Source organism: Salvelinus namaycush, chromosome 8 (assembly GCF_016432855.1).
Source record: "Salvelinus namaycush isolate Seneca chromosome 8, SaNama_1.0, whole genome shotgun sequence".
NCBI lineage: Eukaryota > Metazoa > Chordata > Actinopteri > Salmoniformes > Salmonidae > Salvelinus > Salvelinus namaycush.
In genome coordinates, this window is record NC_052314.1 from 59,274,048 (window position 1) to 59,294,583 (window position 20,536).

General features: G+C 41.2%; 2 protein-coding genes across 2 annotated transcripts; both read left to right on the forward strand.

Moving 5' to 3' along the window:
• Positions 1–506: 506 nt before the first annotated feature.
• LOC120052989 (zinc finger protein 629-like) lies at positions 507–7,864 on the forward strand. Its single transcript, XM_039000241.1, has 3 exons — positions 507–527; positions 751–875; positions 3,414–7,864. The coding sequence occupies exons 1-3, from the start codon at positions 515–517 to the stop codon at positions 4,335–4,337; spliced, it is 1,062 nt and encodes a 353-aa protein (XP_038856169.1). The 5' UTR covers positions 507–514; the 3' UTR covers positions 4,338–7,864.
• A 10,784-nt stretch (positions 7,865–18,648) lies between these two features.
• On the forward strand, positions 18,649–20,463 carry LOC120052980 (oocyte zinc finger protein XlCOF8.4-like). Its single transcript, XM_039000230.1, has 2 exons — positions 18,649–18,693; positions 18,877–20,463. The coding sequence occupies exons 1-2, from the start codon at positions 18,685–18,687 to the stop codon at positions 20,035–20,037; spliced, it is 1,170 nt and encodes a 389-aa protein (XP_038856158.1). The 5' UTR covers positions 18,649–18,684; the 3' UTR covers positions 20,038–20,463.
• Positions 20,464–20,536: the final 73 nt, after the last annotated feature.

The following is a 20,536-nucleotide window of genomic DNA, read 5'->3' on the forward strand; positions in this document are numbered from 1 at the left end:
CCAGCTGAGCAACACAGAACCACACACAGTATCACTGAGGTGAGCCAACTGTAAACTATTGTCTGCATGGTATTAGGTCAGGGCCCGTATCCACAGTGTCTCAGAGTAGGAGTGCGATCTAGGATCAGTTTTGTCTACATACTCTTAATGAATAAGAATATGTAGACAGGTGGGGACCTGATCCTCGATCTGAGACTTTGTGGATACGGGCCCAGGTCTTGATACATTTTGTCTTAAGTGTTGGACAATGTCTTTGAGTTATCACACCATTAACATCTAACCAGTAGCAAATTAACTTACATGTTGGCATAGTACTCATAGCAATCCTTCATTGCCCAATCAGAAGATGCTCCATAGCTGGGTGCTCATATCTGATTTCTTGATCCAACATCCTCTCACTCTGTATTTCTTACAGTCAGTAGACATGGAGAATGGGAAGCCTGATCTGCTGCTGGTCAAAGAGGAGACAATAGAAGACGGACCAGAGAGCATTGATCTGCTGAGTGGACTAAAGATGGGGGAGCAAGGTAAGGGAGAAATACATATAGCCTACATACAGTAATAGATCTTCAATGGGAAAATTTATGTCACCGACAATTTTTGGTCTTCATTTTCTTCATTCATTCATTAAATGAAACTTAAGTTTACATACACTTAATGTATGAACTTGACCAGGTAATTGACAAAAAACTCCATATGTAGAGTTTTCTCTGCCATGTTTTTAGTCTATTTTCTAAACTCTTCCTACAGGTGGTTGGCTGGAGGCTAACAGAGATTGGGCGGCCATCTTGGATTCCCAGACCCAGACCGGTGCAGCCAAGGGCCCAGGGGACAACATCACTAAGCAGGCCAGGACCAGAGGCGACATAGTGGAGGTCAGTGGATGGAACAGCGTCCTCAATTCTGGCCTGGGGAACAGCACTGTTAACCAGAAACAGACAGTTGATCACAAAACAACATCCAAGCTTGGTCTCCATGACAACAGACTGGCTGAGACCAGGGCAAGGTGTAGATTCGATCCGGGACAGGGAGGTGTCCGTATGTTGCTGGAGAGAACAGACGCTGCTAGCGCTGCTCCTATAGTTGTGATTCAGAGAGACTGATGGCGCCTCAGGTTAACCCCCTAACACAGTGGTCACTAACCTTTTCTGAGTAAAGATCACTTTCTGAGTCAAAATGCAAGCTTATACAACATGAATCTATTAAAAATAGTACTGTAGCAATGAGGTTTGTGCAGTAGGCTATAGGCCCAATACATTATCACTGCATATTGGCTTTGCTTTACTTTCCATGCCAATGCATTGTTGTTTGGACAATTTGTAAAACTTATATTTCAAAATCTGAGATAGGCCATATGATCAGTTGTTGTATTACTTGTGAGGCATCGCTGAGTGAGCGTACATTTAAATCATTTTTTTCATTTTACTGGGCTGATGGTGCCTGCATCTGATGGTCCGTCTCAGCTGAGGGAGAGAGCGGTAGATAGGCCTCTCAATGTCCCTCCACTCTCTCTTTCCGCTGCTGTCACTGACCAAAAAGGTCTGGAGTCGCACCCCATTATGTCTGCCTCATGCACATGTTGTTGCTCCGATGAAAAGAGAAAGTGAAATATTCTTCAATATATAAAAAAAAACAAGCCGCTAATAATAACAACAAAGCAAGCCTAGCAATACACTTTCCTACTCATTCATTACAACTACAGTGCTTGTTGTAGTGCCAGTGGAAGTAGGAAGAATGTGCATTGTATTGCTTATAAACGTGTTGAATACAAAGTGTTGACAGGGCTGAGTAAGAGCTTAAACATGAGCTCACTCATAAAAACAGCAGCTCTTTGCTATTCGTGGACAGTCTCTCTCTAGTCATGATTTTAAATGTTTTAAAATCTCACAGCATCAACTTTGCTGTAGCTGTCTTTTAAGCTTTCTACGTTACTGCAGACACGGTAATCTAAGCCGTCCGATTGGCCGGAGGTAGGCCTATAGTGCACTTGATTTGCTCTCCGGGCCTGCCAGGAAGGCAGAGTTTGAACCATTTCATGTGTCGGAAGGTACAATGGGAACACAGCTGAATCAGTTGCACCTACCGCCAACAGTGCAAGACAAGTAAAAATATAAAGGAACGCAAGGCTTTATCATAGTTTTTTTTTACAGAAATGTTTGACGGTCGACCGGTTGGTGACCACTGCCCTAACAGGTGCTGCCTTCAGCCTGCCTTATATAGGATTTTTCAACTGGAACATGGACCCTGACCTTCGTCCTCCTCACACTCTCCTTATGTTAAACCAGACAATGCCAGTGCCTCAACACTAAATGGCTACACAAGCCCATTAACAAATTACAGTAGTAGTAACGCCATCAGTAGATCCGGTGGCAAAGAGAAGCGCTTCCCATGTTCGTTGTGTGGGAAAGCCTTCAGTTTCCCCCAACAGGTGGAGATCCACCAGAGGATGCACATGGGGGAGAATCTGTTTGGTTGCCACCTGTGCCAGGCAAGTTACTCTCACTCGTCCAAGCTGAAAAGGCACCAGATGGTCCACACAGGGGAGAAACCCTACAGCTACCCCCAGTGTGAGAAGAGGTTCTCCCACCAGGACCAGCTGAAGATGAGCCTGAAGATGCACACAGGAGAGAGGCCATTCGCCTGTACACACTGCAGAAAGAGGTTCTCAGAGAGGAGCTACTTGAGTCTTTGTAGTTAATTCTGTTGGTTTTGGATGTAGTGGGGAACTAGATGAGGTGAACTGAGGAAAGAATGAGTATGATGAGGCAGATAGATTATATGGTGATGGTTGGTGTTATGGTGTCTGTAAAAATGCTTCACGGATGAAAAGTGACAACTATGTCCCTTTTAGATTTTATAGTGAGGTAAGGATAGTGCCTTAATTCATGTTTACTTGACATGAAGTACTGAAGCTGTGTGTAATGTTGAACCTTTTCAAAAGTATTCTAAAATTCATTTTTTTTAAGCGAGGGTACCAGATTGACAGAAAAGGTCAAGATTGACAGAAAAGGTCAAGTGTTACCATAGTGAGGAAAGTTATTCTACTTGTCACATCGCTTTGCGCAATAAAAGTACTGTACTTCAGAGTTATGTGAGCGTATGACAACTTTGTTGAAATTAAATACGAAATCAACTCTGTGCTGACTGACTTGGTTATTTTTGTATCATTGCAGGGACTGAGTTTCCCTTATCTCAGTCAAAACAAAACATTATACTTAATTCTTGAATGAACACATATGGACATTGTTTTTATAATACACTCCAATGGCTCCATATTGTTAGGTACTTGAATCACAGTGTTAGAGATGGGCTTAACTGTGGTTAACATTGTATAATATCATGTTTCTGTTTGTACAGCAAAGAGTTTCTTATATAAACCTTTATATGCTCTTCTGTACAATTTGTGTTTACAGTCTGCAGTCCATGATGACCTGCTGATATCCGGTGTTGCTGGTGGAAGAGACTGGACCTCTGAGGCGGCTGGTCACAAACCCTGGCCCTGGATCAGAACCCTGGATCAGGAGCCATCGCGCTTCCTTCCCGATTCGGAACTAGGACCGAAACACGAGGGACAAAGACTCCACCACCACATAGAAGGTGGATTGAACCACCTCAGTCCTGGTGGTCATCAGAGAGATGGAGGCTCCAGTCAGGGATCCAGTCTGCAGCCCAGACCATTCTCTTCACAGTCTCAGTGCAGGGATGAAGCAGGGCCTGGGGCTGATGGAGATAAACCCTCCTGTTCCTATGATACAACCACCACAGTATCCATTATGAACAGAGCAGATCACCCTGGGCTTCAGCCTTCAGAGAGAGTGGTGGGAGACCCATCTGGTGGTAGTCTATCAGCAAGTCTGTCTTTTCCTTCAGGGTCTCATCTAATGCCTGGTGAATGGGTTCATAGAATGTCTGGGCCTGGGTCTAGCCTTCCTCAGTTACCTCAGGTTTACCCCACCAATACAGACACGGTCAGGATGGGCATTCACCACAGGAGGTACCTAGCCTATAACACAGAACACAATCCCAACAACACCCAAACAATGGCTAGAGGTCAAGGAGGGAGCTCAAACACTAACCACCTGGTGGTGGCACCTGCTTCTACCTCCTCTGGTGTTATTGGCTCACAACGTGGGAGGCCAAGCGTTAGGTCGGATGCAGACAAGCCGCACGCATGCCCCACGTGTGGGAAGCGTTTCACTGAGGCAAACTATGTGAAGAGGCACCAGACCGTTCACACCAAGGAGAGGCCCTTCAAGTGCAAACTGTGTTACAAGAGCTTTGCCTTCCTGAGTAACCTTATCAGACATAGGAGTGTCCACAATGGGAAGAAATCGTAGCACTGTGGCTTGAGATGTACAAAAGGGGATATCTGGGAACCATTTTTTAGCTGACATAATATAATTATCATGTGAAGTGTCTTGGGACAAGAGGTTAATTAATCACATACCCCTCAACCCTTTGTTAACTGTAAATACCTGTTTTTAGAGAGACAGTAAACCTAGGCTAGAACAAGGACAGTTGAGTATTTACCTTACTGAGGTGATGTAGATGGGATAAAGTCGTTCTATTATTTTCTACTGTATTCTTGCTAACACACTGTTCTTTCTAAACAAGTCTGCTCTCAGCTTGAAATATACTGATCATAGGAGATTTGATGTGAGATGTAATAAGCATTACCGTATTTCAAAGAACAGTGCGCATACCTTTTTTGTTTAACCACCCCCTTTGAGCTATGACACCAACCAAAAAAGACTCTCTTCTTCAGTGTAAACGGAATCGCTGTGTGTATTAACTGTAGGGGTAGCCATGTTGCTGGAGATCAGAAGTGTCCAGTGAGAGAATGGCAGGTTGAGGTTGCCAGAGTCAGTGTAGTATGCTAAGGTAGTGAAGAGAGTAGTAGAGGAAGATCCAGGGCGAGGGATCCTAATAGTAGGCCGAAGTTAATAGAGAATCAATAGAGAGTGATAGGAATAACGCGTGCTTCGGTTAGCTTGGCTTCTTAGCGTTCATTGAAATGGAATCTAAATCACAGAAAATATATTTTGTGCCAGCTGCAGAGAAGAACTTTACGTGATTTTACTGCAGAAGATTTACAAGGTGTGTTGAACGATAGTGTCCCGTCCTCCCAGGCAGCCAGCCTGGTATAGGATCAGATGGGGCCAAAGTGGTGGAATAGTGAAGTTTTAGGTTATTTATTTATTTTCGTTTTATTTATAAATATGAAGTTTAAATAAAGAAAGATTATTAAACAGTAACATACAAAAAACAGAACAGCCAGAGGGATTACAGAAATAAATAATATTACAAATCCACATTATATCAAATCAAATACAGACATGTACCGAATACATTGCCATTTTGTTTGGCATACGTTTGAATGATTCTAATAAAAAAAAATCCAAATCAGATTTTTAACAATTGGGCTTTTTCTTCATAAATGTTGAATTTTTATGAAAAATATTCCTAATAAAATAGAGATTTATGACATACTGACGTTCAATTGTGGAATCAGTGTAGTAAAATAATATGTCAAACTTAGATATTTCAATGGTTGTATGCATTTTGTTGCCAATATATAGTTTTACATCAGTCCAGAACACCTCACTATGTAAACTATTTTCAAAACAAGTGTTCAATATATTCAGTTTATTGTTCACAGAAACTGCATTCACTGGTAACACGAGGTATATATTTAGAAATCAAGCTATTATACGGGTAGAATCTATGGATAATCTTAAAGGAGATCACCTTTACTTTATTGGTCACCATACATTTGTGTGGAGTGAGCCAAGCACGGCGCCAGTTTACATCAAACGATGAAGCCCAACAAAATATAGCAAGAAGGAATAGATTTCCTGTAGAAAATATCCCTTAATGAACGATTGTTGAATTTCTTATCTAGTGAACTTATGCCATTCACCTGGATATCGCTTACAATAGATGTTTCAAAATATGCATTATTCTGAAGTAAAGATTTTATCCCACTAGGTATAGCTTTTATAACAGTGTCATATTCCTTGCTTGAAACCTTGAAGTTGTATCTTTCCATACATTCTCTCCACGTAAATTGACTGACACTAATTCTTACTAATTGGCTAGACAAAGGACAAAGTCTTTTGAGAACCAGTTACGGTAAAATAACATCTTGTTTCTATGTAATATCGAACAATTATTCCATATAAAACATTTATGAGGTGAAAAGTTGTTTATACAGCAAAGCCCAGCACGTTAAAACCTGCTTGTGAAAAGCCGCCAATTTCATTGGAAGTTTACCCACAATATAGGGACTTTGTAGTAGAAAATTAAGCCATCCGAGCTTCTGAAAAACAAAATGAGGTATAATATTCCAGAAACTATGAGGATTTTTTAAGTACCTTTTAACCCAGTTGACTTTTTATATCTGATTAAAGAGAGTGATGTCAAAGACATTTAGACCGCCATTACAAACCCAGTTGGTGATAACATCTATTTTTATCTTATCTGGCTTGTTTTTCCAGATGAAGTTGTACAATAGCCTATCTAAGGTACAGCAAGTGCATTTGGGAATGTCAATAGATGAAAAAAGATAGGATGCACGAGATAGCCCCTCAGCTTTGGATAAAAGCACCATCCCTTGAAGACTTAAATCTCTCCCTAACCATGAGGATCATTTATTTTTGATAGATTCAGTTACAGGATTCAAATTTAAGATCATTCACAGCCTTAAGATTTTTGGTGCTCTTTACACCGAGGTAGGCTACAGTATATTTTTTCAGAGATGTTACAATCTGCTGGATTGAAAGCTCCTTTCAGAACAAAGATCTCGCATTTGGAAAGATTTAATATCAAACCTGAGATTTTGGAGAACTGCTTCACAATATCCAATGCTAATCTAGCTTGTGACACATTTTTCAAATTAAGTGAGGTGTCATCCGCCAGTTGGGATATCTTAATCTCTCTGGCCTGGAATGTAATGCATTCAAATTGACTTTGATGAACTAATGAGCATAAGGTTTGAGATACTAACAAAAATTAAAAAGGTGAGATTGGACAACCTTGTCGTATTCCTTTGTAAATGTTAAACTTTGAAGATGTTCCATGGCAGAGTTTGATACAGCTATTGCCACCATTATACAGAGTTCTAATAGCATCAACAAAAAATTTACCAAACTTCAAATGCTTAAGACAATGAAAGATCAAATTTGTGACAAATGCTTGTCTGAAAATTAAAAAATAAGATAACGGGGAAGTCATCCAATAGATCACAATACTCAACCAAATCTAACACCAGCCTCAGATTATTAGATATATGGCACCCTTTCATAAACCCTGATTGACATTCATCAATCAGATCATTCAAGCACCACTTTAACCTTTTCGCAAAGATTGAGACTATCATTTTGTAGTCGTTATTTAGGAGTGTGATTGGATGCCAATTATCAATAATTAAGAGATCCTTGTGTGGTTTAGGTATTAGAGTAATAGCCCCTTGCTTCAGAGAGATGGGTAGTTCTCCCTTCTTTATAGCCTCCTTAAAGGTTTCAAGTTTAAAAAAAAAAGTGTTATTTCTTCAGAGGTCTTGTAAAATTCAGAGGTTAATCCATCACAACCTGGAGATGTTCTTTTTTAATTGAGCAACATGATGTTGGATGTCCGTAATGGATAAATCTTGACAACAAGACCGATTTGAATTCTTCACTAACCGAATTAACATTCTCTATAGAATCAAGGAGATCCTTAGAGTCACTCAAACTATTATCTAAGGAGTAAAGATTATCATAAAACTTAGTGGTAAAGTCTGATAACAACTCTCTATCCTCAGAGGTTACCCCATTAATCTTAAATTTCCGAAGTGTGTTGAGGTCCCATCTCCTCTTTTCCAAATTAAAAAAGTATCTACTGTTTTTTTCGCCTTTTTCAAGCCATTGTTTTCTGGATCTTATGAAGGCTCCTCTAGCCTTTTCCTCTTATAATGTATCTAGTTGATTCTGTAAATCATTCAATTTAGCTTTCTCATTAAGATCAAGATGCTCAATCTCGGTGATATCAGAGCTCAGCTACCTTATATTTCCTTATTAAAGCAAGCTGTTTCCCATAAGTAATACAGGCTGAGCAAATTTTAAATTTCAGCAGTTCCCAATATTTCCCATATTCTGCATTAGAGGTAGCTAAATTCCAAAAAACAAAAATGTGATTCTTAACCACATTTTTTAAATCATCATGCAATAATGAGTTATTCAATTTCCAATAACCACCAGAGTATTTCTTATCATCATTACTGCACATTCTTAGTCAGCCATATGACTTTATGATCCGCCAGGACTGCAGGCAGTATTTTTACCTCGACAGTGTTGGGCTCAAGACTAGAGGTTATCACCCACAAGTCAATTTTTGATTGTAGTGAACGATCTCTATTACTCCATGTGTACTGTTTCTCTACAGGGATTTTAACTCGCCATATGTCAATTAAGTCCAGGCATTGGAGGAAATTCATCAATTTGTTCACACCAATGTTAGGCCTATGGGCTAATCTATCAGTCTCATTATAATAAACCATATTAAAGTCCCCCCCAACTATAATCTGACTGGATGGATATTTTCTCAGAAGTAAGTCATTTGGAGGGCTAGAACAGTATCCATATACATTAAACAACACAAATAATTTGTCCATGTAAAAGAAAATCCCTTCAAAATGATGTGCTAAAATGTGTAACCCCAGCTGAATGATTAGTCCCATGGGCCAAGACAATGTCACTGCCCCACTGATTTTTCACCAAATTATAGTCCTCTTTACATGAATGTGTTTCTTGAACGAATACAAGATCTGCGTTGCAGTCCTTACAAAAAAAAAGCTTTAATCTTCAACAGGTTTCGTATCCCCCTGGCATTGATTGACGTAATCTTCAAGTCCATATACAAAATAGAAAGGAAAATCCTATGCAATCTCAACTCTACCCTCTATAAAAAGGTGCTTCATATACAGTACCAGTCAAAAGTTTTTGGACACACCTACTCATTCCAGGATTTTTCTTTATTTGTACTGTTTTCTACATTGTAGAATAATAGTTAAGACATCAAACCTATGAAATAACACATGGAATCATGTAGTATCTAAAAAGTGTTAAACAAATCAAAATATATTTTATATTTGAGATTCTTCAAAGTAGCCATCCTTTTCCTTGACAGCTTTGCACACTCTTGGCATCCATATTATGACAGTGATTCCCTCAACGTCAGCAAGACAACAGAGCTGATTGTGGACTACAGGAAACGGAGGGCCGAGCACACCCCATTCACATCGACGGGGCTGTATTGGAACGGGTCGAGAGCTTCAAGTTCCTCGGTGTCCACCTAGGATCTGTCATGGTCCACACATCAACACAGTCGTGAAGAGGGCATGACAACACGTCTTCCCTCTCAGGAGGCTTAAAAGATTTGTCATTCGCCCTCAGATCCTCAAAAGGTTCTACAGCTACACAATTGAGAGCATCTTGACTGGCTGCATCACCGCTTGTTATGGCAACTGCTTGGCATCCAATCGCAAGGCACTACAGAGGGTAGTGCATACGGCCCAGTACATCATTGGGACCGAGCTCCCTGCCATCCAGGACCTCTATACCAGGCGTTGTCAGAGGAAGGCCCTAAAAATTGTCAGACTCCAACCATCCAAGTCATAGACTGTTCTCTCTGCTCCCGCACGGCAAGCGGTATCGTTGCACCAAGTCTGGAACCAACAGAACCCTGAATAGCTTTTACCCGCAAGCCATAAGACTGCTAAATAGTTAGTCCAGGTAACTATTTAACTATCTGCATTGACCCTTTTTGCACAAACGTTTTTGGGACTCAGCACATACCCTGCTGCTACTGTTTATTATCTATCCTGTTGCCTAGTCACTTTATTCCTAGTTATATGTAGATATCTACAGTACCTCAATTACCTCGTAACCCTGCACATCGACTTGGTACTGGTACCCTGTGTACAATGCATTCTGAAAGTATTCAGACCCCTTCCCCTTTTCCACATTTTGTTACGTTAAAGCCTTATTTTAAAATTGATTAAATAGTTTTCCTCATCAACCTACATAGAATACCCCATAATGACAAAGTGGAAAAACTGTTTTTTAAACATTTTGGCAAATAAAAACAGAAATACCTTATTTACATAACTATTCAGACCCTTTGCTTTGAGACTCGAAATTGAGCTCAGGTGCATCCTGTTTCCATTGATCATCCTTGAGATGTTTCTACAACTTGTTTGGAGTTCACCTATGTTCAATTCAATTGATTGGACATGATTTGGGAAGGCACACACCTGTCTAAGTATTCAGACCTTTTACTCAGTACTTTGTTGAACCACCTTTGGCAGAGATTACAGCCTCGAGTCTTCTTGGGTATGACGCAACAAGCTTGGCACACCTGTATTTGTGGAGTTTCTCCCATTCTTTTCTGCAGATCCTCTCAAGCTCTGTCAGGTTGGATTGGGAGCGTCGCTGCATAGCTATTTCACAGTCTCTCCAGAAATGTTAGATTGTGTTCAAGTCCGGGCTCTGGCTGGGCCGCTCAAGGACATTCAGACTTGTCTCGAAGCCACTCAAGCGTTGTCTTTGCTGTGTGCTTAGGTTCTTTGTTCTGTTGGAAGCGGAACCTTCACCCCAGGTCCTGAACGCTCTGGAGCAGGATCTCTCTGTCCTTTACTACGTTCATCTTTCCCTCAAGCCTGACTAGTCTCCCAGTCCCTGCCGCTGAAAAACATTCCCACAGCATGATGGTGCCACCACCATGCTTCACCAGGTTTCCTCCAGACGTGAGGCTTGGCATTCAGACCAAAGAGTTCAATCTTGGTTTCATCTTGTTTCTCATTGTCAGAGTCCTTTAGGTGCCTTTTGGCAAATTCCAAGCGGGCTGTCATGTGCCTTTTACTGAGGAGTGGTTTCTGTCTGGCCACTCTACCATAACGGCCTGATTGGTGGAGTGCTGCAGAGATGAATGTCCTTCTGGAAGGTTTTTCCATCTCCACAGAGAAACTCTGGAACTCTGACAGAGTGACCATCGGGTTCTTGGTCACCTCCCTGACCAAGGCCTTCTCCCCCGATTGCTCAGCTTGGCCTGGTGGCCAGCTCTTGGAGTCTTGGTGGTCCAAACTTCTTCCATTTAAGAATGATGGAGGCCACTGTGTTCTTGGGGACCTTCAATGCTGCAGAAATATTTTTGTACCCTTCCTCAGATCTGTGCCTCGACACAATCCTGTCTCGGAGCTCTACGGACAATTCCTTCGACTTCATAGTTCGGTTTTTGCTCTGACATGCACTGTCAACTGTGGGACCTTATATAGACAGGCGTGCGCCTTTCCAAATCATGTCCAATCAATTGAAATTACTACAGGTGGACGCCAATCAAGTTATTTTTTTTCATTATAATAGCACAGAGGCTGTCTACTTACCTGGAAAGGAACAAGTACATTGATACATCTGTACCGAAAGCAGGCATTCCTGGTTTCTCTGGTTGCCTGGAACATACTAGTATGATTTGGCACCAGATCCAAACAGCTAAGAAGGACAAGAGAGACCTCTATGTCATCTTCCTCGACCTGGCCAATGCCTTTGGCTCAGTTCCCCATGAACTCCTCTGGGAATCCTTCAACATTTTCCACGTACCAGAACCCATCACTACACTGGTAAAGGCCTATTTCCAAGACCTGCAATTGTGTTTCACAACACCTGACTTCACAACAACATGGCATCGCTTGGAAGTAGGCATAATGGCAGGCTGTACAATTTCACCTCTGGCCTTCACTATGGCCGTCTTCATCGACCTGGCCAAGGCTTTCGACTCTGTCAATCACCACATTCTTATCGGCAGACTCAGTAGCCTCGGTTTTTCTAATGACTGCCTTGCCTGGTTCACCAACTACTTTGCAGACAGAGTTCAGTGTGTCAAATCGGAGGGCATGTTGTCCGGTCCTCTGGCAGTCTCTATGGGGGTACCACAGGGTTCAATTCTCGGGCCGACTCTTTTCTCTGTATATATCAATGATGTTGCTCTTGCTGCGGGCGATTCCCTGATCCACCTCTACGCAGACGACACCATTCTGTATACTTCTGGCCCTTCCTTGGACACTGTCGTATCTAACCTCCAAACGAGCTTCAATGCCATACAACACTCCTTCCGTGGCCTCCAACTGCTCTTAAACGCTAGTAAAACCAAATGCATGCTTTTCAACCGTTCGCTGCCTGGACCCGCACGCCCGACTAGCATCACCACCCTGGACGGTTCCGACCTAGAATATGTGGACATCTATAAGAACCTAGGTGTCTGGCTAGACTGCAAACTCTCCTTCCAGACTCATATCAAACATCTCCAATCCAAAATCAAATCTAGAGTCGGCTTTCTATTTCGCAACAAAGCCTCCTTCACTCACGCCGCCAAACTTACCCTAGTAAAACTGACTATCCTACCGATCCTCGACTTCGGCGATGTCATCTACAAAATAGCTTCCAATACTCTACTCAGCAAACTGGATGCAGTTTATCACAGTGCCATCCGTTTTGTTACTAAAGCACCTTATACCACCCACCACTGCGACCTGTATGCTCTAGTCGGCTGGCCCTCGCTACATGTTCGTCGTCAGACCCACTGGCTCCAGGTCATCTACAAGGCTATGCTAGGTAAAGTGCCGCCTTATCTCAGTTCACTGGTCACGATGGCAACACCCACCCATAGCACACGCTCCAGCAGGTGTATCTCACTGATCATCCCTAAAGCCAAAACCTCATTTGGCCGCCTTTCCTTCCAGTTCTCTGCTGCCTGCGACTGGAACGAATTGCAAAAATCTCTGAAGTTGGAGACTTTTATCTCCCTCAACAACTTCAAACATCTGCTATCTGAGCAGCTAACCGATCGCTGCAGCTGTACATAGTCCATCGGTATATAGCCCACCCAATTTACCTACCTCACCCCCATACTGTTTTTATTTATTTACTTTTCTGCTCTTTTGCACACCAGTATCTCTACTTGCACATGATCATCTGATGATTTATCACTCCAGTGTTAATCTGCTAAATTGTAATTATTCGCTCCTATGGCCTATTTATTGCCTTTTGCACACATTGTATATAGATTCTCTTTTTTTTCTTCTACTATGTTATTGACTTGTTTATTGTTTACTCCATGTGTAACTCTGTGTTGTTGTCTGTTCACACTGCTATGCTTTATCTTGGCCAGGTCGCAGTTGCAAATGAGAACTTGTTCTCAACTAGCCTACCTGGTTAAATAAAGGTGAAATAAAAAATAAAATAAAAATTCTACATTCTACTCAGGAGCACTTCTAGTTTCCAAATCCTTTAATAGGAGAACACAATAGCTTGAACTGTAACCAGGATCCATGCAATTGTCACTCCGAGGCGGATGCAGGCTCATGCACAGATAGAGACGATAGTTTCAAATCATTCCAAGCAAACAGTTTGAAGCACACGTATTCGATCTTCCAGAATCGAAATGATACCAAATCGTTTATTTCATTTTTGCACCTTATAAAAAACGACTTTGAAATCACAGGTAGAGAGAGGCTGCAGTAGCATAACGGTGGTGCTGTTGAGCAAATGTTCAATTGTTAAAGAAAGATGTGTTTACAGTCATGACAGAAAAACACAGTACATACAGACACACACCGCTTCACAGCAAGATCTAAGTGAGTTTGATGTTTTTTTTCTATTTCCTTAAACAGAGATTATAAATAGTGTTTAACAAAATTTTCTTGCTCTATCCCCACATTTTTAAAAGTAGTTATATTACAGTGAACTTTGATGACCCCTATGTAAAAAAATGAACCTGTAAAAATAGCTGGTAGATTTTTTTTTTAGATGTGTGCACTAGTAGATCAATAATCCATTGTTATTAACATGGCAAAGCATAACATGCCCATACTGTGCCAGCTCCAAGATTGGAAAAATACTTGTTTACTGTATATTAGGTAACCTAATACAATTTTAACAGTAAAAAATGATTTTAAACATCTTGTCACGTGCTAGATCAATAATACATTGTCATTAACAATGCAAAGCATAACATACACATATTATGACAGCTACAAGATAGGAAAAACACTAGTTTATTGTATATTATAAACTGGGTGGTTTGAGCTCTAAATGCTGATTGGCTGACAGCCGTGGTATATCAGACCGTACGTATATCACGGGTATGACAAAACATTTATTTTGACTGTTCTAATTATGTTGGTAAACAGTTTATAATAGCAATAAGACACCTCTGGGGTTTGTGGTATATGGCCAATATACCACGCTGTATTCAGGCACTCCACATTGCGTCGTACATAAGAATAGCCCTTAGCCATGGTATATTGGCCATATACCACACCCCCTCGTGCCTTATTGCTTAATTACAGTAAACTTTGAGGGATTATAATTCAATTTCAACACAATGTAAACATTTTGTCACATGACACCAGTAGATCAATAATAGAGTGATTAACATGACACACCATTGCTTCCTTGCGATCTTGGGGAAGAAGATGAGAGGAGGATGTACACCATTGAAGCCAACGAACAGAAGAGAAGCAGAAGAGACTCCAACCTGACTGCTGGAAGAGGGAACCGACTCAGTGATGAAAGGACACACACCAATTCTATGTAGCCTCTTGCATGGTGTTCATTTAAATTCTTGCCAATAATAGAGCAACAAAAGTAATTTACAACATTAACAATGTCTACACTGTATTTCTGATCTATTTGATGGACAAAAATGTGCTTTTCTTTAAAAAACAAGGACATTTCTAAGTGACCCCAAACTTTGGAACGGTTGTGTATGTACATTTTATATTTCTGTATTTCATTTTCAATTCATTTGCAAAAAAAATCTAAAAACATGTTTTCCCTTTTTCATTATGGGGTAGATGGGTGGGAGTAAAACAATGATTTAATCAATTTTGAATTCAGGCTGTAACACAATAAAATGTGGAATAAGTCAAGGGGTATGAATACTTTCTGAAGGCACTGTAAGTGTTGAGACGGTGCGTTAAATCCCCAACGAAGCTTTAGCGTTGTTATAGATTAAATGGAGAGCCAATGTATCCCATTGAGCCCATTCCAGTCATTACCGGGGTGTGTTTGAAAGTTTTTTTTTATTTTTTATTCAGCAGTCGTAACGTTAACGGAAAAAACGACAGGCACAAGAGTATGAAAGAGTTAAGGGTAAAAGCAATCAATCCAGCGATATTTAAGTGACAAGTGGATTTTGCACCCTTCAAACACAGGAAATGGATGGCTGAAAAAGACAGATTTTCAGGTGGGCTGGGCATGCGCATTGCTTCGTTAAAGGCCGCAAAATGAGCAGCCACGCTCCTCTGGGTGTCAACTCTGTGGATATTGAAACTAAAAGTGCTCCTGAGTAGAATGGACCCCGCTTTTACTCCGACACAACGTAAAGACAATTCTGCAATAAATGATAGGAGTATATGTAACAGTATAACTTTAGTCCGTTCCCTCGCCCCGACCCGGGCGCGAACCAGGGACCCTCTGCACACATCAACAACAGTCACCCACAAAGCATCGTTACCCATCGCTCCACAAAAGCCGCGGCCCTTGCAGAGCAAGGGGGACCACTACTTCAAGGTCTCAGAGCAAGTGACGTCACCGATTGAAAGGCTATTAGCGCGCACCACCGCTAACTAGATAGCCATTTCACATCGGTTACATATACACACACACAAAATGGTTGACCATTTAGGCTTGAAAAAATAAACAAATAAATCACACATCTTATAGAAAGACATTTCATGATTATTTGTATGATAAGTATAAAACATATTGACAATTGTGCACATATTCCATAATTTTCGCCTCTAATTATTCATTTATAAAATGTACAAGACGGGACTCTTATTCTGAAAAATTCAAAAAATCTGTGCCCAGAAGTATTTAGTTATACTAGCCTGCTTGAAAGTGGTGTCTGTTTTTATAAATCGTCCTTTACAATGTTCTTGCTGTAAAATATTTGGACATGTAAGAAGTGTCTTTAGAGGTGAGAAGCCGAATGAGATTTCACATGCAAGGTAGAAGAGAATGGACAAGGAGCAAAGAAAATTTCCCAGGACATAGACATATCAGATATTGGCAGAAAGCTTACATTCTTGTTAATCTAACTGCACTGTCCAATTTACAGTAGCTATTACAGTGAAAGAATACCATGCTATTGTTTAAGAAGAGTGCACAATTTTGAACATGAAAAGTTATTAATAAACAAATGAGGCACATTTGGGCAGTCTTGATACAACATTTTGAACAGAAATGCAATGGTTCAATGGATCAGTCTAAAACTTTGCACATACACTGCTGCCATTTAGTGGACAAAATCTAAATTGCAACTGGGCTGGAATAATACATTATGACCTTTCTCTTGTATTTCAAAATGATGGTACAAAAAAATACAAAATAACGTTTTTTTTATTTTTATATTATCTTTTACCAGATCTATTGTGTTATATTCTCCTACATTAATTTCACATTTCCACAAACTTCAAAATGTTTCCTTTCAAATGGTACCAAGAATATGCATATCCTTGCTTCAGGGCCTAAGTTACAGGCAGTTAGATTTGGGTATGTAATTTTAGGCGAAAATTGAAAAAAAGTGTCGGATCCTTAGGAGGTTTAAGGGATGCAGAGGCTGTCAGAAGGGGAGAAAGGTCGAGTATCTGTGAAGGTCCGATGGTGGTGAATACCGGTAGGCCTACACTGCAGCCTGAGTAGGCCCTATCACCAGCAGCAGGACCCAGAAATGATTAATGTGAAGAAAGTGGATTTTGTGTCTTTTATAGCGATGGGAGTAAACGGCACTGCACAAGTTGAAAAGAAGTCAAGAAAGATCAACATAATTTCTGCAACTGAACGCTTTCTGGGATTAAAATATTTAATGAGGATCTACATGGTGTACTTTTTTTTTTTAACCTTTATTTAACTATATCATATTCTAACCTGATTGTTGATTTACTGCATCTCCTATTATTTATTCAATAAAAACAATGTGATGCATGGTACATAATCAATCAATCTATAAATAGTATATCAATACAATATGAAAATTGTTACCTCACATCCTTGCCAATTCTAGACAGTGTCAATAGTGTATAATATACTGTTGAGAACAAATTCTTATTTTCAATGACGGCCTAGGAACAGTGGGTTAACTGCCAGTTCAGGGGTTAACTGTCTCATGCTGTCCCACCCTCTCAGGCCCCAAAGCCTTTATTTTTTCATGACTGAAGGAAATAGGAATGTCGTTTTTGGAAATGTTTAACATAATGTTATTTTCCCTTCACCATAATGGAATTCACATTTATTCGATTTTTCTTCTCACCTCCGTCCAGTTGGTGGCGGCAACACACCATTTGCGTGTAGTTCGCCATAAAACCTCACGGAAGAAAAAGTAAACGGAAGTAAGCGTTGAACAAGAACAATTTTCACGTTAGCGTTTGTGTTAGATTCATTAACACAATGAAACTCAAACTGTGACTCATTTAACTGCACAGCATCACATACTTGCCCCAGGTAGTCTTTAATTTGCGTTGGAGACAGGACTTGGTTGATATATGTTATCTAGGTAACGCAACCTAGCTAGTAGCAGTTAACAATGGCTAACTGTATGGTTTTTCACACTCAAATAGCCTCCATCATGGAGGTGCTAGCGAATGCAGCCGTGGCAGAGATCTGTAAACTAGTAGACGACGACTATGCAGTGTTTCGTTTAGAAATTTCTCAAAGCCAGAAAGAAAACAGGGGATTGCGGAGGAAACTACAGTTAATAGAACTGAAGGTGGCACGGGAGCGCGCAGAGAGGACAACGCGAGATCGCGTCCTCGCCAGTCGTCCCAGCAGTGTCAAGATCATTGACCGATTCAGAGGAATGGCAAGAGGTACATTTAGCAGAAGGCGGAGCTGCGCGGCCTGTCTCTGCACTGCACATGTGTAACTTTAGATGTGATAACCAGAATTGGTTCTTGGTCCGTTGTTGGATAGTATGCAGTAATTCCCCTGATTACTAAGCTATCTTGCACAAAAACACAATATAATATTCTAACCTGATTGTTGATTTACTGCATCTCCTATTATTTATTCAATAAAAACAATGTGATGCATGGAACATAATCAATCAATCTATAAATAGTATATCAATACAATATGAAAATTGTTACCTCACATCCTTGCCAATTCTAGACAGTGTCAATAGTGTATAATATACTGTTGAGCATTGACAGTAGCTAACCTAACCACTTCTTTAATTAAGCAATAAGCCTGAGGTGATGTGGTAATATACTATGGCTCTAAGGGCTGTTCTTATGCACAATGCAACACGGAGTGCCTGGATACAGCCCTTAGCCATGGTATATTGGCCATATACCACAAACCCCAGAGGTGCCATATTGCTATTATAAACTGGTTACCAATGTAATTAGAGCAGTAAAAATACATGTTTTGCCATACCTGTGGTATACGGTCTGATATGCCATGGCTGTCAGCCAATCAGCATTCAGGGCTCGAACCACCCAGTTTATAACCCCCAATCACTCTCTCAGGTGAAGGACATCTCACTGGAGGCCACAGGATCTCTGTGAAGCCAGCAGGACACAATACATGGAGAGATGACCAACCAATCACCGTTGATGAGGGGAATGGAACCTCAACCCAGCATGTTATCATGATAGAGGTTAGTGTAATAGTGTTGCATAAAAAATGTACAGTTACTTTGTAAATCAAATGTGGCCGGTTTATTTCAGAAAGGCTCCCCTCAGCTATTCACTTGCCATAGGGGAGCGTGTGAGACTTCTCTATGACATTGTTATCCAATTCAACTCATGTACCGGTAATAAACTCCTTTCTCTTGTGTCAGTCTGCAGATGCAGAGGCTGCAGGTCCTGGAGTCAAGCAGGAGAGGTCTGAAGGAGAAGAGGACCCACGGCACAGCAAAGACATCCAGACTGGAGAGGCTGGATCACCCCCTGTAGCCACAGAGGACCCCACCACCACCCCAGCGCAGCCCAGGACCCAACGTAGCATCACGGAGGTCAGTGGAACGATGGAGGTTAGTGGAACGCCGAACGTCGTCCTCAAGTCAGAAACAGACATCGAGACTTTAACGGGGCTGGGTCGACTGAGCTGTCCTCCTGCTCCCTGCTCTGAGCATTTACTTTATGGTAACTCGAGCCCGAGGCCGGTTCTGTCCCATCAGGACCCAAGTGACTCGTTATATACTGTCAATGATCCATCCTGTTCATACACTACAGGGACAGAGATAATACCTGGTGACATGCCTGTGGGCTTAGAGTTACACACTGATCTGTCTAGAGGGGACTGGAACCGGTACAGTAGTAGTGTATACTCTGAAGGGTGCCTAGATAAGAAAAGGGAGGGTCTGGTCATAGATGAGGTTACTGTGAAAGTGGAGGGCGACATTCCTCTGACATGGAATGCAGACGAGGCTCAGTTAGGAGAAGGACACTCGCAGGGCAACACTAGTGACTTCTTAGACTACAGGAAAAGCTTAGAGACAAATCTAAATGTCGCAACCAACTTCCCTTTATATGCGTTCAGGGATCGCGACCCAGTGTCAACGTCAATGGCACCTTCCGATTCACAGGTATTGAACTCAAAAGACAGGGCTAGAGTCCAGACTCAGGGAGGGGGAGCCACATCAGGCAATAGTAAAGAAAAACGGTTCCTCTGCATGTTTTGTAACAAAGGCTTCAGCTGCCTCCAGAAGGTGGAGGTCCACCAGAGGATCCACACAGGGGTAAAACCCTTCAGCTGTACCCAGTGTCACATGCGCTTCGCCCAAGCTGGCACACTGAAGAGGCACCAGAGGGTCCACACAGGGGAGAAACCTTTCAGCTGTACTCAGTGTCACATGCGCTTCGCCCAGGCTGGTGACCTGAAGAGGCATCAGAGGGTCCACACGGGAGAGAGGCCCTTCGCCTGTATGCACTGCAGGAAGAGGTTCTCAGAGAGGAGCTACCTCAGGGTGCACCAGCAGAAAAAACATTCTACTCTATAACATAGAAAGTAAAAATTCCACTCTATAGCTTCTGAATTTTAGGTCAAACCCTGCATTAAAGAAAAAGATGAATTGTCATTGTTGTCTGCAGAAAAGATCCACAGATGAATTTGGAATAATGAGAGTAACAGATTTCAGTGTTGAATATTCCTGGGTAGAATATTGCATCCAGACACTGTGTGATATTTTAGTCGTATATAAGCCTAAAAAGTTGGTTACATATTGTGTTTGTACTATGTAGGCAAAATGATGTTCACAAATGCCTATTTCATTGCTTCCGTTCAACAACTGATTTTTTCCCCCCCAAGACACTTGAATGAATGTAGTTTCAAGTTAATGCAGATTGTTTTGTTGATGTTTGTGTGGTTTTCATATGGTGTATTTAACACTTGTTTATGTTTAATAAACACAAAATGTGACTTTTCATTCTAAGACTTTCATTGAGACTATCTTTAGTTAGCATGCATCTATATACACTTACTAAATATAGCTCCACACA